General features: G+C 48.1%; 1 protein-coding gene across 1 annotated transcript; it reads left to right on the forward strand.

Annotated features, from left to right (window-relative positions):
* Positions 1-1,152: 1,152 nt before the first annotated feature.
* SERPINA12 (serpin family A member 12) lies at positions 1,153-12,698 on the forward strand. Its single transcript, XM_023205343.1, has 4 exons — positions 1,153-1,797; positions 3,491-3,761; positions 9,943-10,090; positions 12,480-12,698. The coding sequence occupies exons 1-4, from the start codon at positions 1,164-1,166 to the stop codon at positions 12,669-12,671; spliced, it is 1,245 nt and encodes a 414-aa protein (XP_023061111.1). The 5' UTR covers positions 1,153-1,163; the 3' UTR covers positions 12,672-12,698.
* Positions 12,699-13,489: the final 791 nt, after the last annotated feature.

Genomic DNA, 13,489 nt, shown 5'->3' on the forward strand with positions numbered 1-13,489 from the left:
ACTAAATGATATAACAGAAGACCAAGTAAAGAAATCTGCCTTCATTTTACATATGAATTGGTGTAACCATCACTGACAGTAGTATGTCCAACCAGAGAAATCAATAATTAGGCCAACATGGTTTTGGCATCTCTCTGCATCATTAGGACTGGAGATTAAGGGCAAACAGTAACTAAAAGTCTTGTCTCCCAGAAGCTCACAGTGCCGTTGGAAGATGTCAAAGCTGAGAGGTGGGTGAAAGGAGCAGCAGTCCAGTGCCAGGCAGACCTGACTGTTCCTCACCCATGGTGCCATCCCCTTCCCTCCCTGGGAAGGGCGTAGGGAAGAAGGTTTCCTGGAGACCTAAGTCCTCCTGGAATGAGCATCCACCACCTAGAGAACATATGCACTTAAACAAAGGGCTTGATCTCTGCAAATTAGTCATGATTCTTTTGGCTGAAGGGGAAAAAATTCACCTCAAACCAGCCGACTCTAAAAGGGAAACTTACTGGCTTTTGTAACTTGGAAACATGGAAGTGGGTAGTAAATTGAGGTAAAGCTTAGTCCAGGGTCACCGAAGATGTCATCGGATGTGTCAGTCCATTTCTGTCTTTCCACCTCCCTCTATTGCTCTCCTCTCCTACATGTGGAAACCGTGGCCACATTCAGCTTCAGGGCTACTTCACAAAGCTAGCTGCCTCAAAGTTTAGGGACTTTTACATTCCCTTAGAAAGACACTGACTGGTCTGATTTTGGTCCACATTCTCGTCTTTAACCAGTCAGTGTGGCAAAGCAATGAAGTATTATGACGGTAGGTCTGGGTCACATGCCTACACTACGGGGTATCCTCACTGTGGTCCAATGGAGGGGAGGAGAGCTGTTCCTCAAAGGAATTGAGACACTGTTTCCATAAAGAGGGTACAAAAACAAGAGATGTCTTCTACATTCAGTCCTCCTATTTACAAAATGTAGAAAGTCATTTCTAGTCCCCAGGGTGACTACAAAGGTTAAATGCTATGAACGGGTTAAACCACTCACAAACTGCTATGTACAACACATACTAGTCACTGTATTTCTTCTTTCGTCTGGTCTTCCTCTGGGTAACTTGTGGACAATAGGGTTATCACGTTCTTTTTCTCTGTTAACCTCAGGTCTACTACTCAACAAGATAGTCTTCAAGGAAAATGAACCCCACGTTGGGCCTGGCCACTTTTCTGGCTGTTCTCCTCACCGTGAAAGGTCTTCTGGAGCCAAGCTTCTCACCAAGGAATTATAAAGCTTTGAGCCAGGCCCAAGGGTGGAAGGAAAGGAAGGCAGCCAAGGAGCTTACAAGGCAGAACATGGATTTTGGCTTTAAGCTTCTCAAGAAGCTGGCCTCCAACAACCCTGGCAGGAACATCATGCTATCCCCCTTAAGCATCTCTACAGCTTTCTCCTTGCTGTGCCTGGGTGCCCAGGACAGCTCCCTGGACGAGATCAAGCAGGGGTTCAACTTCAGAAAGATCCCAGAAAAAGATCTTCATGAGGGCTTCCATTACATCATCCATGAGCTGAACCAGAAGACCCAGGACCTCAAAGTGAGCATCGGGAACACGCTGTTCATTGACCGGAGGCTGCAGCCCCAGCGTAAGTTTGTGGAAGATGCCGAGAACTTTTATGGTGCAGAAACCATCCTTACCGACTTTCATAATTTGAAAATTACTCAGAAGCAGATCAATGACTTTATCAGTAATAAAACCCATGGGAAAATTAACAACCTGATCGAGAATATAGACCCTGGCACCGTGATGCTTCTTACAAATTATATTTTCTTCCGAGGTAAGGCTTTTGGCATGTTGGTGTGGAACAAATAGGATGACCATTAGACTTGGGTTAAAAACCTGGGTTGGCCACTGTTTGTGCTTTGACCTTGAATTCATATGTCATTTATCTCTCAGAACCTCGCTTTTCCCATTTGTAAAATGGGTACCATAATACATAACTCATCATATGATTATCAAGATTTAAAGTGAAAATGTATGTGAAATGAGCTTTATGAAGTCTGTCATTTTCATGATTAGTGATTATCCTAACACAACATTGGTTATAGAGATCGGAATTACATTTTGTTCCCATCTCTTAGATGAGAAAAAAATTCAGAGAGAGATTAACTGACTTACTCCAAGTTACAAAGCCCATCATTGAGAGTCAGGACTGGAACCCATTTCTCTTGGCCCTAGCACTGTGTGCTTTCCAGCACTTTAAGCAGACACCTGAGATAGTGATTGTGTTGATTATGGTGATGGTGATCACTTGGTGGGTCTTCTTATATATAATATATATGAATTCTCCTTATCAGACTTTATATATTTCCCAGATCTGATGGAAAGAGACAGAAAAAAAAGATGGAAGAATGTTTCCAAATTTCAGCTTTATCCCCCAACACCACACAGAACACATATACACAGACAGGTTGGCCAAAATAGGTGAGAATCAGAGGCCAACACCCATCGGTCCAGATAAAATCACTGCTGGAGTGTCAGGAACATGGTACTAAATATAAAAAATTGAGGGTTCTCAAAATCCACAGGCAGATTGATGGCTAAAGAAGAAAAAAGGTGACCACTGGCAGTCTAAAACCTCGATGTGCCTAAACCAGAGAAGGAAAGGGGAGAATATGGAATTTCCTGAAATTCCTATGTCCCCTAGATAACAACAGGAATAACAGTGAAAATAACGATGCTGATGATGACTAGCACCTACTCAACCTCACTATACACAGGCACTGAGCTGTGCTGCCTTATCCTGCTACATATCAAGGCATCCCTATGAGGTAGCTGCCAATATCCTCATTCTACAAATAAGAACACTGAAGTCCAGGGAGATTGAGACACTTACCCAAAATTAACCCTTGATAACCTTTTGGACAGGTAGATAGAACAGTGAGGCCAGGATTTGAACTCAGGGAGTTGGCCCAACAATGAGGACTCTCGAGTAGCAAGTTTGAAAGACCCAGGTCTGAGTTTATGCCCAATAGGTCAAGGTATCTTCAGAGTCCAGGCACCCAGGCTTCAGTGTTCACTGCTCTTTGGCAAGCTCCCAATGGCAGCCTGTTTCATCAGTTTTCTTAGTTCCACATGGCAGCAGCTCCTTCAGGACTGACTCAGATTAGAATCAAGCATTTCTACTCACATCAGACTCAATTAGCCCTCATTAATTGTAATACAGTCCCCTCTGTTAGGACATACTCAGTGGGCTTTCTCAGGCTTAGGGGAACCTGGGCTTATGGTAGTCTGCTTTTCCCCTCTTAATTTGGCAGTCTAGTCTTGACTTCTTTGGGAACTAATAATTGCACCTGAGCCCATCTCATCAGAAATCTGCAGGATGTGGTATGAGGGCAAGGACTTCCCTGATACCCCAAAATATCCCTTTTCACCCTGAATCTGTATGGACAGAGACTAGTGGTTAGATGGATTTAGTCACCTTTTCTCCCATGGGATAATCATGTCATTTTGTCTTTCTTCAAACTAAGCCAGGTGGCAACATGAGTTTGATCCAAATGTAACTAAAGAGGAAGATTTCTTTTTGGACAAAACCAGTTCAGTCAAGGTGCCCATGATGTTCCGTAGTGGCATGTACCAAGTTGGCTATGATGATAAGCTCTCTTGCACCATCCTGGAAATACCGTACCAGAAAAATATCACAGCCATCTTCCTCCTTCCTGATGAGGGCAAGCTGAAGCACTTGGAGAAGGGCTTGCAGGTGGACACTTTCTCCAGATGGAAAACGTTACTGTCACGCAGGTAAAGTGGGTGCCTAGCCCTCACAGCTTTTTCCTTCTCCTGTCTTCCCTCTTATTTCTTCTCTCTGAGATCTTACCTCACAGCCAAGTCCTCTTCTGGCCTCTATAATAAACTTATATCATGGTGAGAAGTAGACTGGGGAACAAATCACAGGAATAGAGTGAAGTGCTTGACTCTTTGAGGGAGATTCATCAAGACTGTGAGAGCACAGTAGATGGAGTCTCAGTGGAGGGTGGTGGTCGGGGAGGACTTCACAGAGGATATAGTATTTGAGCCAAGTCTTCAAGGCTGGGTGGCAGTCTGTATGAAAGGTGGATGAGCAAAGGAAACTGCAAGGACAAACACGGGCTGCAAAAGAGAGCTGTGACTTGTGAGGAGAATGATGTTGTCAACTGTGGTGTCACAACAAAACCCGTGAAGTGTCCAAAGTAAGTTGTACAAATAATAGTTGAAGAACCAAAGAGAGTAAATATTTTTCTTTTAAAACATAAACTGATATTAGATTAATGCTAAGCCTACAGAATTCCTCCCAGGCACTTGCTTACTGATAGATTTTGGGGGAAGAGGTAAGAGTTGGTGTTGGGTTTAAGTCTTAGGGATTTAGTGTCAGCATGGACATACCTAGTGCCTTGAAAGTGGCTGGGCTAGTGGCCTCTAGTGGCCAGAGCAGTGAAGGGGATGTAGCAGAGTGGGCAGCTTCCACTTGGACAGGTGTCAGATGTCCCCTTCTCTGTTCTTCTCTTTCCCTCTTCCACTTTGTCCCTGTCATCATTCCCCATGCATCTCCATAAAGGTATTTACTGAGAACCTCTGCCACACCTAATGTCCTGTCAGGCACCAAGGATGGTTCCAGGAGAGGTACAGATGATCCTAGGACTGAGCTTAGTAACCCATGGGTGGTAACTGAACTGATGCAACTCTTTTCCTGCAGAATACGACCTTGGAGGCACTGCAGAATGCATCTCTTATATTTAGAGTGAGCCGCAGGCTCAAGAAAGGGAAATTCTGATTCTGAATGCTTCCAATAAAGTCACAGCTCTGGCATGGGGGAGCCCAGTGGCAGAGCATCCCGAGAGAGTTGCCATCCCTTGAGATCTGCGTAGCCTCACCCGCCCTTCTCACTGGGAACCAGGGAGCTGCAAGGGTTGGCAGGGTCTGGCCACTGAAACAAAAGGAGGGGTCCAGGTTACAACCTTTAGCTGAGACCTGATTTTCTCATCTATGGTGTGTGGACATAATATTGCCAACATGACAGTACTCTTGAGAGAATTAAATGTGCCTTAGCAAACATTGCCCCACAGAAAACACACCCAAATGCATGTTCCTTTCTCCTTCTCCTTCCCATTGGCTAAAGAGGCAGAGCTCCAAGGTTCTCAGCAGAACTTTTGAACTTCTGGTTTATTGAATGACAGGTGTCCTGCAAATCTGACTCTCTTACCCTCAGGTTGAAGCTCTAGGGCAGCTGCTCCTCCACTGAAGAAGATGTTTCCAGTGGGAAGGGCAGGTGAGGCTGTGCAGATCTCGAGGGATGGCAGTGCTCTTGGAATGCCCTGCCACTTAGCTCCCCCCTTCCATAAATGTGACTTTATTGAAAGCATTCAGAACCAGAATTTTCCTTTTTCAAGCCTGCAGCTCACTTAGATATCACAGATGCATTCTGCAATGCCTCCAAGGCCATGTTCCGTGTGAAAGGAGTCACATCAGTTCAGTTCAGTTACCACCCACGGGTTCCCCCATGTTGTCTCAACATGGGGACATCCCAAAGGGACTGACATGTTTCAGCCTGCACTCTACAGAGTTTTAGAGTTCATAGGGATGTCTTGGGAGATCTCCCTAATGAATTCGGGGCTGTAGAAGGTGAAGAGAAGGTGAGAAATGGGAGGAATGCCAGGTCTTCCACCCCACTTCATCCGGAAGTCCTGACTTTGTGAGACATGGACTCCAGAATATGACGTTTCCTGTAGGACTCAAATTACAGTGGCTTGAGACCCTGCAGTTGATTTGCTGGAACTTGCCGTCCTGACTGCACTCCAGTCCCATCTCCAAGCCATGTCTGACGATTTCCCCATGGGGCTACAGCTCAGGTGCTGCACTGGGGGCTTCACGTTCCCCTCACCGAGGCCCTCCGCAGCCCCCGGTGCTGTGACCACCATCAGGCCCCCACTAACCACACAGAGATGTTCCCTGGGCACTGCCACTATCTCTCTGGCTTCAGGCTTCATCTCCTTTTGCACCTTTACTCAAGAGTGGAATAGAACCTTCGAGATTTTCTGTAGGCCAGTGCCAGACTTCCTGGAGGTTTGGGAATAACAGAACCAAAGCTCTCACAGGAACCCAGGATAACTTAGAGTGCATAGAAGTGGCATCTTGTAGAGTCCAAGTGTAGGCTGCTCTCAGCATCTTTTCCAGGGCACCTCCTTCCATTTATCCAGTGCCTGCTCTGCCTCCCCTATCCCTCTGGGACTACTTCCCACATCTCCATGACTTGAGGCCAGGCCTCCTCACCAGGAGGGCCATGGAGAGGAAGGTTCCTCTCACCCCAGGGATGTCCTGCCTACCCAGTCACTTCTGGCCTTGGAATGACAGACAGGGTAATGTCTACCTTCCCAAGAAGAAACTCCAAATCCTCTTGCAGGACAGAGGGCTTGCCCACAGTCCTCAAGGAATTACATTTGGTTAGAACATGATAGGCAAATATTCCTGCTGTCTGAGCTCATTATTTCTGGGAGATAAGCGGTCAAGTTGCTTTGATCTACCGGTGAGAAGCGTAGTCCAGACATCTCAGTGGTCCGCTATGGGGTGGACGGGCTATCCCTATGTGTTCTTCCTGCAGTCCCCTCCAGACGGAAGAGAACCCTGAGCAGAAAAATCACCTTTTCCCTAAAAGGAGTAACCAAGTCAACAGACACACACCAGTTTACATGTGGGTAGAACATGTCAGAATTTAGGCTTCGGATGACTTCCACCTGGCCTCTGTGCAGGAGGCAGACACCTGCTTTGGATTTGCATAATTTGAGGCCGGGTGCTCCTCTGATTTCCCCAGAGGAAAAGCTCTATTTCCCAGGGTCCACCTTTAGAAGCAGAAAACTGCTGGTGGTTTTGAAACAGCCATTGTCCTGTTCAGAAGTGTTGAGGGTCCACTCCCAGCCTAGGTGCCCCCCCCACATTTCCGTACATATTGGTATATGCACTCACCTGCCAGCAGCAGCTGCATTTAATGCCTTCCCATGTTGGCACAAACTAAAGCAAATCTCCCCATTAACACACTGGACCTAGGGCCCTTCGCTACTCAGGAACATCACCCTAGAAATCCACTCCTCACTTTCCTACATCAACATATGTTTTTCTCTCTTCTGAATCATTTCCGTCATATACAAAGATGCTCTTATCTTCCATCTCATCATGAAACCTCATAGGGGGCCAGGGATAACTTACAGCTCGTAGAAGTGGCTTCTATGCAAGAAGACAAAGCAGGTGTCTGCCTTCTGTGCAAGCAGACCTGTACGGCTTGTGCTGGCCTGCAGGAAATCTCAATGCTCTTATTTTTCCCAACATAAAAGTGTCTCTTGACCTCTGCTTTCCCCCAGTTATTCCCCCATTTCGTCACTCCCCCTTTGCAGGTGAATACTGTGAAGCAGTTGCCTCTGTTCACAGCCCCTAGTTCCTCTTATCCTTTCCTAAATCCACTCCAGTCCAGCTTCTGCACCTACTTCTCACAGACAGCTCCTTTCCCAGGGTCCCAAGGGTGTCTGTGTTGCAGAGTGCAGTCAGTCGCAGGCCTCGCTGTTAGGCCGGTTGGTGTCCCCACCTCCTTAAGGCGCTCTTCATTTGGCTTCAAGCTCTCCACTCTCACGGCACCTCCCACCTCTCCCCTCCTCAATCTCCTTCGCTGGAGACCCCTCTCCTCCTCCAGGTCTCAGAAGTGAGTGTCTCAGGGCTCAATTCCCAGCCTTCTTTTCTGTCTATACTTACTCCTGAGTGAGTGCACAGGCTCAGAGCTTTAAACACCATCTCTATTACCACGACTGCCATGCTTCTAGCCCCAGTCCCTGTTCTCCCCCAAAGTCCAGAGTCATGGATCTTTCTGTTTACCCAGAATCTCCCCTGTGTGTGTAATTGGAGCTTAGTGTCAACACATCTAGAATGGTGTCCTGATCTGTCCCCAGGGAGCCTCCCCAAGCCTGCCCATCTCAGTCAATGGTGACTCCATCTTTTTAGTTGCTCAAGCCGAAAACCTTGGAGTCACCCTGACCACTCTCAAATGCCTCATTCCATCAGTCAGGAAACCCCTTTAGCCTACAGCAAACTACATCTGGAATTTGGTATTTTTCCACTGTCTCTATGGCTCCCAACATCCGAGGACCACACTAGCTTCCAAATGGTCTCCCAGCATCAGTTTTGCCCATCGCTACTTCACACACACCACCACCACCAAGAGTATATTCTTAACAGAGGCGATAGAATGATCTTTTTAAATCCTAAGCAAGACTATGTCACTCCTCTCTTCAAAACCCTACAGTGACTGCCCATTTTATTCAGGAAAAAAAAAAAAAAAAGCCTAATTTGTCGAATTCCCTTGCATGCCTCAAGGTTTGCTCAAACCTTGGACCAATCCCCGATTTCTGCAAGTTGGCCTATTTATTTTTTTCCATAGCACTTACTGCCTTCTGCATACTACCGGTACGTGTACGTAGGTTTAGGTGGTACTTTTTGCAATGTTGATTCTATCCCCTGTCTTCCCTGCTAGAACACACAGTCAGGGGCAGGGATCTTTGCCTGTTCTGTTCATAGATGCATCTCCAGCACCTAGAACAGCACCTGGTATACAGTGGGCATTTAATAAATGTTTGTTGAGTGAATGAATTAGTGGAAAGGTAAATTTGGGAGTCGTCAGGTCTGTGGATGATATTCAAAGCTGTGAGACTGAATGCCATTCATGGGGAGGGAGTGAAGGTGGAAAAGAGAAGGGGACCAAGGTCTGAGTCTTGGAGCAGCAGCGTAGCTGGTAGAGACAGGTGGGGTAGAGCCAGACAGGGGCAGGAGTGGTGGGGAAGGAGGAGAAGCCTCAAGGGTGAACTTGGAATGCTTCACCCTGGGGAAAGAGATTACTGGCAGGTGAGGCTCACTGGGAGTTGACTCTGGGATGTGGGGCTGGATGTCAACGGTGACTCTGGAAAGAGTTACTTCCATAGAAAGTTGAGGTCAAAGAACCGACTGCAGTGGACTGAGACAATCATGGGAGGGAGTGGAGATAGCTAGCAGAGACAACCTCTGCTACAAAGGGAAGTAAAGAAATGATCTGGAAGCTGGAAAGGCAATTCAAGGCCAAGACAGATGTCTTGGCGTTAGTTTTTGAGGATCGGGTGCAGCCTTCTCCAGAGGAGGATCAAAGGGGCACTGTTGAAAGATGACGCAGGAGAGAGAGGACACATAGGCAGGAATGAGGTCCTTGGGTAGGTGGGAAAATAGAGTGCAGGGCCAGGTGAACAGGAGTCCAGGGCCTGCAGGTACCTCAGGAGACCCTGTCCCCAGGCTCCAGTCAGGAGGCTGATCGCGGTTCAGCCACAGAGGATGTGAAGTTACTAGTTGGAGGGCAGGAGGATGGACACCTGCTAAGCGCCGACTGTCTGCTGAGAGCCTTGTCTGCATTTGCCTTAGCACCCCTAGTGTCCCGCGGGAGGGATGAGGATCAGCTTCCTTCTCACGTAAGTGACTTAGAGAGGGAAGGTCATTTGCCCCAAGTCACAGAGCTCATGAGAGGCAGAGTGGATTTGAACTCAGTTCTGTCTAGCTCCAGATTCTGGGTGCCCTGTTCCCTCCAGCGTCAGATATTCCGGGGTCAGGATGGGCTCAGGGCTCAGGCATGGCAGTGACTACAGTGGGGGCATCGTCAGTGACTGTGGCTGAAGGGGCTCTGAGACAGGGGGACTTGAGACTTGAGAACACTCGCTGTAGAGGGCTCTGGGGCAGGTGTGCTGGGAGGCAGGGATACTGTTCAGATTGCTTACAGTGTTTTGAAACCAGGGTCCCAGGGTTAAGGAATCCCTCCTTGTTCTGTGGATGGAGAGAGATTGGAGACCTTTGGGGCTGGGAGGACACATTTCATTCGTCACGTATCCTGAGGCCTACTCTGCAACACGACAGGACTTGACCACTCACCCTTGTCATGTCAATTCCCCAGGGTCGTAGATGTGTCTGTGCCCAGACTCCACATGACAGGCACCTTCGACCTGAAGAAGACTCTCTCGTACATGGGTATCTCCAAAATCTTTGAGGAGCATGGTGATCTCACCAAGATCGCCCCTTATCGCAACCTGAAAGTCGGCGAGGTAAGCCTGCCTAGCCTGGACTCTACTCCCTGCAGCACAGGGGCCTTCGCCCAGTCCCGGGCCAGAGCCAGGGTCACAGTGGCTGTCAGAGCCAGGACTCCACCACCAGTTGGGGTGGCCATGAATCCAGCTGTGACCCTTACCAATCCCATGATACTGGGCAAACTACATAACCTCCCCCAGCCTCATGCTTTCAGTCTTTAAAACTGCTGCTATTTTGGAAATCTATTCAATGTAGCAAACATTGATCAAGGCCTGGAACAGTTATCAGGCCTAAAAATGGTCTAGATCTAACCCAGACCCTCTCTCAAAGGCAACATGCTTCTCTCTTTTCTTTCTTTCCTTCTTTCTTTCTTTCTTTCTTTCTTTCTTTCTTTCTTTCTTTCTTTCTTTCTTTCTTTCTTTCTTTCTTTCTTTCTTCTTTCTTTTCTTTCTTCCTTTCTCTCTTTCTTCCTCTCTTTCTCTCTTTCTTTCTTTCTTCTTTCTTTTTTTTTTTGACAGAGTCTTGCTCTGTTGCCCAGGCTGGCGTGCAATGGTATATCTTGGCTCACTGCAACCTCCACCTCCTGGGTTCAAGCAATTCTCCTGCCTTAGCCTCCTGAGTAGCTGGGATTACAGGCGCCCGCCCCATGCCCAGCTAATTTTTTTTGTATTTTTAGTAGAGACGGGGTTTCACCATGTTGGCCCGGCTGGTCTCAAACTCCTGATCTCAGGTCATCCACCCATCTTGGCCTCCCAAAGTGCTGGGATTACAGGCGTGAGCCACCGCGCCCAAGGCCACACATTTTGTATGAGTTGGCGTAAGCATGTGCTGCATAGGAAGAGATGACCAAACAAAGGGGCCTGTGGCCTCTGGCAAAGGTGAGCACCTGATTGTCTGGGGCCAAAAGAGAGCAGCATATAAGTAGGGTCACCAAATTTAGCAGATTTCATACAGGATACCCAGCTAAATTTGAATTTTAGGCCGGGTGCGGTGGCTCAAGCCTGTAATCCCAGCACTTTGGGAGGCCGAGACAGGCGGATCACGAGGTCAGGAGATCGAGACCATCCTGCCTAACACAGTGAAACCCTGTCTCTACTAAAAATACAAAAAACTAGCCGGGCGAGGTGGCAGGCGCCTGTAGTCCCAGTTACTTGGGAGGCTGAGGCAGGAGAATGGGGTGAACCCGGGAGGCAGAGCTTGCAGAGAGCTGAGATCCGGCCACTGCACTCCAGCCTAGGCGACAAAAGCAAGACTCCGTCTCAAAAAAAAAAAAAAAAATTTGAATTTTAGATAAATGATGAATAATTTTTTTAGTGCCAATATGTTCTGAATATTGCACAGGACATACTTACACTAAAACATATTCATTGTTTATCTTGAATTCAAATTTCACTGGATGTCCTGTATTTCACCTGGCAACCCTACTTTGGGGTTAAAAAGGCATTGAAGGAGGGGAAAGATTTCGACGAGCAGAGATGGGTGCAGCAGTGTGGCCAAGGCTGGAGGGTTTTGCATATCATGCAGTAGCGGGTGGTGGGGATTAGGTGCTTAATGGAGATGAAGTGGGAGGTTCAAGCCAGTCTGGGAAGGAGCCAGCTTGCCAAGCTGAGCCTGCTGCTCTGAATCAGATGGCACAGATTCTACTGTATTTTTCACGTTGACATAAGAAACAGTTACTAGAATTTTCTCACTTTTGAGCTTTCCTGCCACAGACTTCCCACAAACATTCAACACCAGCTCTGAAGGTCTTGTTGAGTTTAATGGCTCTGTAGTTCTGTAGTTACACTTGTTGATATCCTGTGATTCTAACACAGGATACTGTCCTGTTTTCTGCAAGGAAAATTGTGAGAATTTTGCAGACTAGAAAGAAATGTGCAAGGATTTCACACATACCCATCCGCTTACCAGTACTGATCACCTGTTTACAGATGTTGATGCCTTTGGAGTGGATTTGGGATGCAAGTCATCTTAGAGCTAATCCAGAATCCTCCTCCCTCTTAACCATCCACCAGGTGGATGAAAGGAGGTGCTGCAGGCTTCAGGGTGGGGATACGACCACCTCACTTTCACCCAACTACAGCCCAGTAGACCTTTTCTGCCATGGCTATGGTTGATGCTTCCCTGTAACCCATGAGAAAGAGAAGCAAACCCCACTCCATCTCTCCCCACACCGACCCCCGTAACTGATGCTCCCCCGCACCATCTTTTCCTTCATGCGGCATCTGCCTGTCGAATATTCTCCAGCATTAATGGCAAAAGAGCCAGAAACCCTGGAGTAAACCAACTTACCGCTGTGCTGGACAGCTTGGACCAAGTTGTCTCCCTCTCTGATCCTCTCTGGGCCTCCGGCCCACCATGGTCGCTGAGCAGCTTGGCAGTCCCTGACTTTGCCCTTGGCTTCCACAGGCTGTGCACAAGGCTGAGCTGAAGATGGATGAGAGGGGTACGGAGGGGGCCGCTGGCACTGGAGCACAGACTCTGCCCATGGAGACACCACTCGCCGTCAAGATAGACAAACCCTATCTGCTGCTGATTTACAGCGAGAAAATACCTTCCGTGCTCTTCCTGGGAAAGATTGTTAACCCTATTGGAAAATAAAGGAGAATTCCTGCTTGCCACAGACCCTGAACATGGCTTGGGATTGAACATGCTCCGTCTTCCTGAGATGGAAGTGACAGGCACAGTTCAGCTTAGCCCCTCCCCATCACCATCTCCCTAGACTGCCTGAAAGAGCAAAATTGCAAGTTCTAGGAAGTCCTGTGCCCCGTTCCCTCCCTGCCCATTCAAATGTTGGGATTCGATGCCCCCCCACTCGGTGGCACTCTCCTCTCCCCTCCAGCAGGCGGAGGGACTCTGTGATTTAATAAACAAACGTTTCTCCCCGCAGCCCTGCCCCAGGTTGACTGGCTGTTGGTGGATAATTTGGGGAAGGTATGGGCCACCGCAAGTACCTGGAGACTGGAGGCTGGAGGGAGAGACTGGGTTCAAATCGTAGAATGAGGTATCTTTGGGAAAGCCGCAAATCCTCTTTGGGCCTGTCTTCTTATTTCTGAAGTGAAGGTCTTGCCGCTCCCTTTGGGGCTCCGAGGAAGCTAGTTCTGTGCTTTAAAAAAGTTGTTCCCACCTCTGTAAGTCCTCGGCCAATTATCCGCCCCAGTGTGTCCACGTGGGAGCTCTGGGCTCAGCCAGGCATCCAGGTGGATGGGGAAACAGGGACAGGGCCCGTCCAGCCCCTCGGGCAACATTAGAAGGACGAAGTCTAGAGTAGCAGCTAGAATTTGCCGCCAACTTTATCCATTTCAGGCACAAAAAGAACGTCCTGGCACCCTCCCTCCCCTGTCCCCTCCTTATCTGGTTGTCAAAGGCAGATCCTGCGGTTTAAACCTGTTAGCAGGTTCAATTGAAGAGTGAGTGGC

This window comes from Piliocolobus tephrosceles, chromosome 6 (assembly GCF_002776525.5).
Source record: "Piliocolobus tephrosceles isolate RC106 chromosome 6, ASM277652v3, whole genome shotgun sequence".
Lineage (NCBI taxonomy): Eukaryota > Metazoa > Chordata > Mammalia > Primates > Cercopithecidae > Piliocolobus > Piliocolobus tephrosceles.

Excerpts from the sequence above, each read along its gene's own strand:
- SERPINA12 (XM_023205343.1), top strand. The coding sequence starts at position 1,164 with ATGAACCCCACGTTGGGCCTGGCCACTTTTCTGGCTGTTCTCCTCACC. Across the intron at positions 1,798-3,490 it reads AAATTATATTTTCTTCCGAG|CCAGGTGGCAACATGAGTTT; the intron begins GTAAGGCTTTTG and ends CTTCAAACTAAG. Across the intron at positions 3,762-9,942 it reads AAAACGTTACTGTCACGCAG|GGTCGTAGATGTGTCTGTGC; the intron begins GTAAAGTGGGTG and ends TCAATTCCCCAG.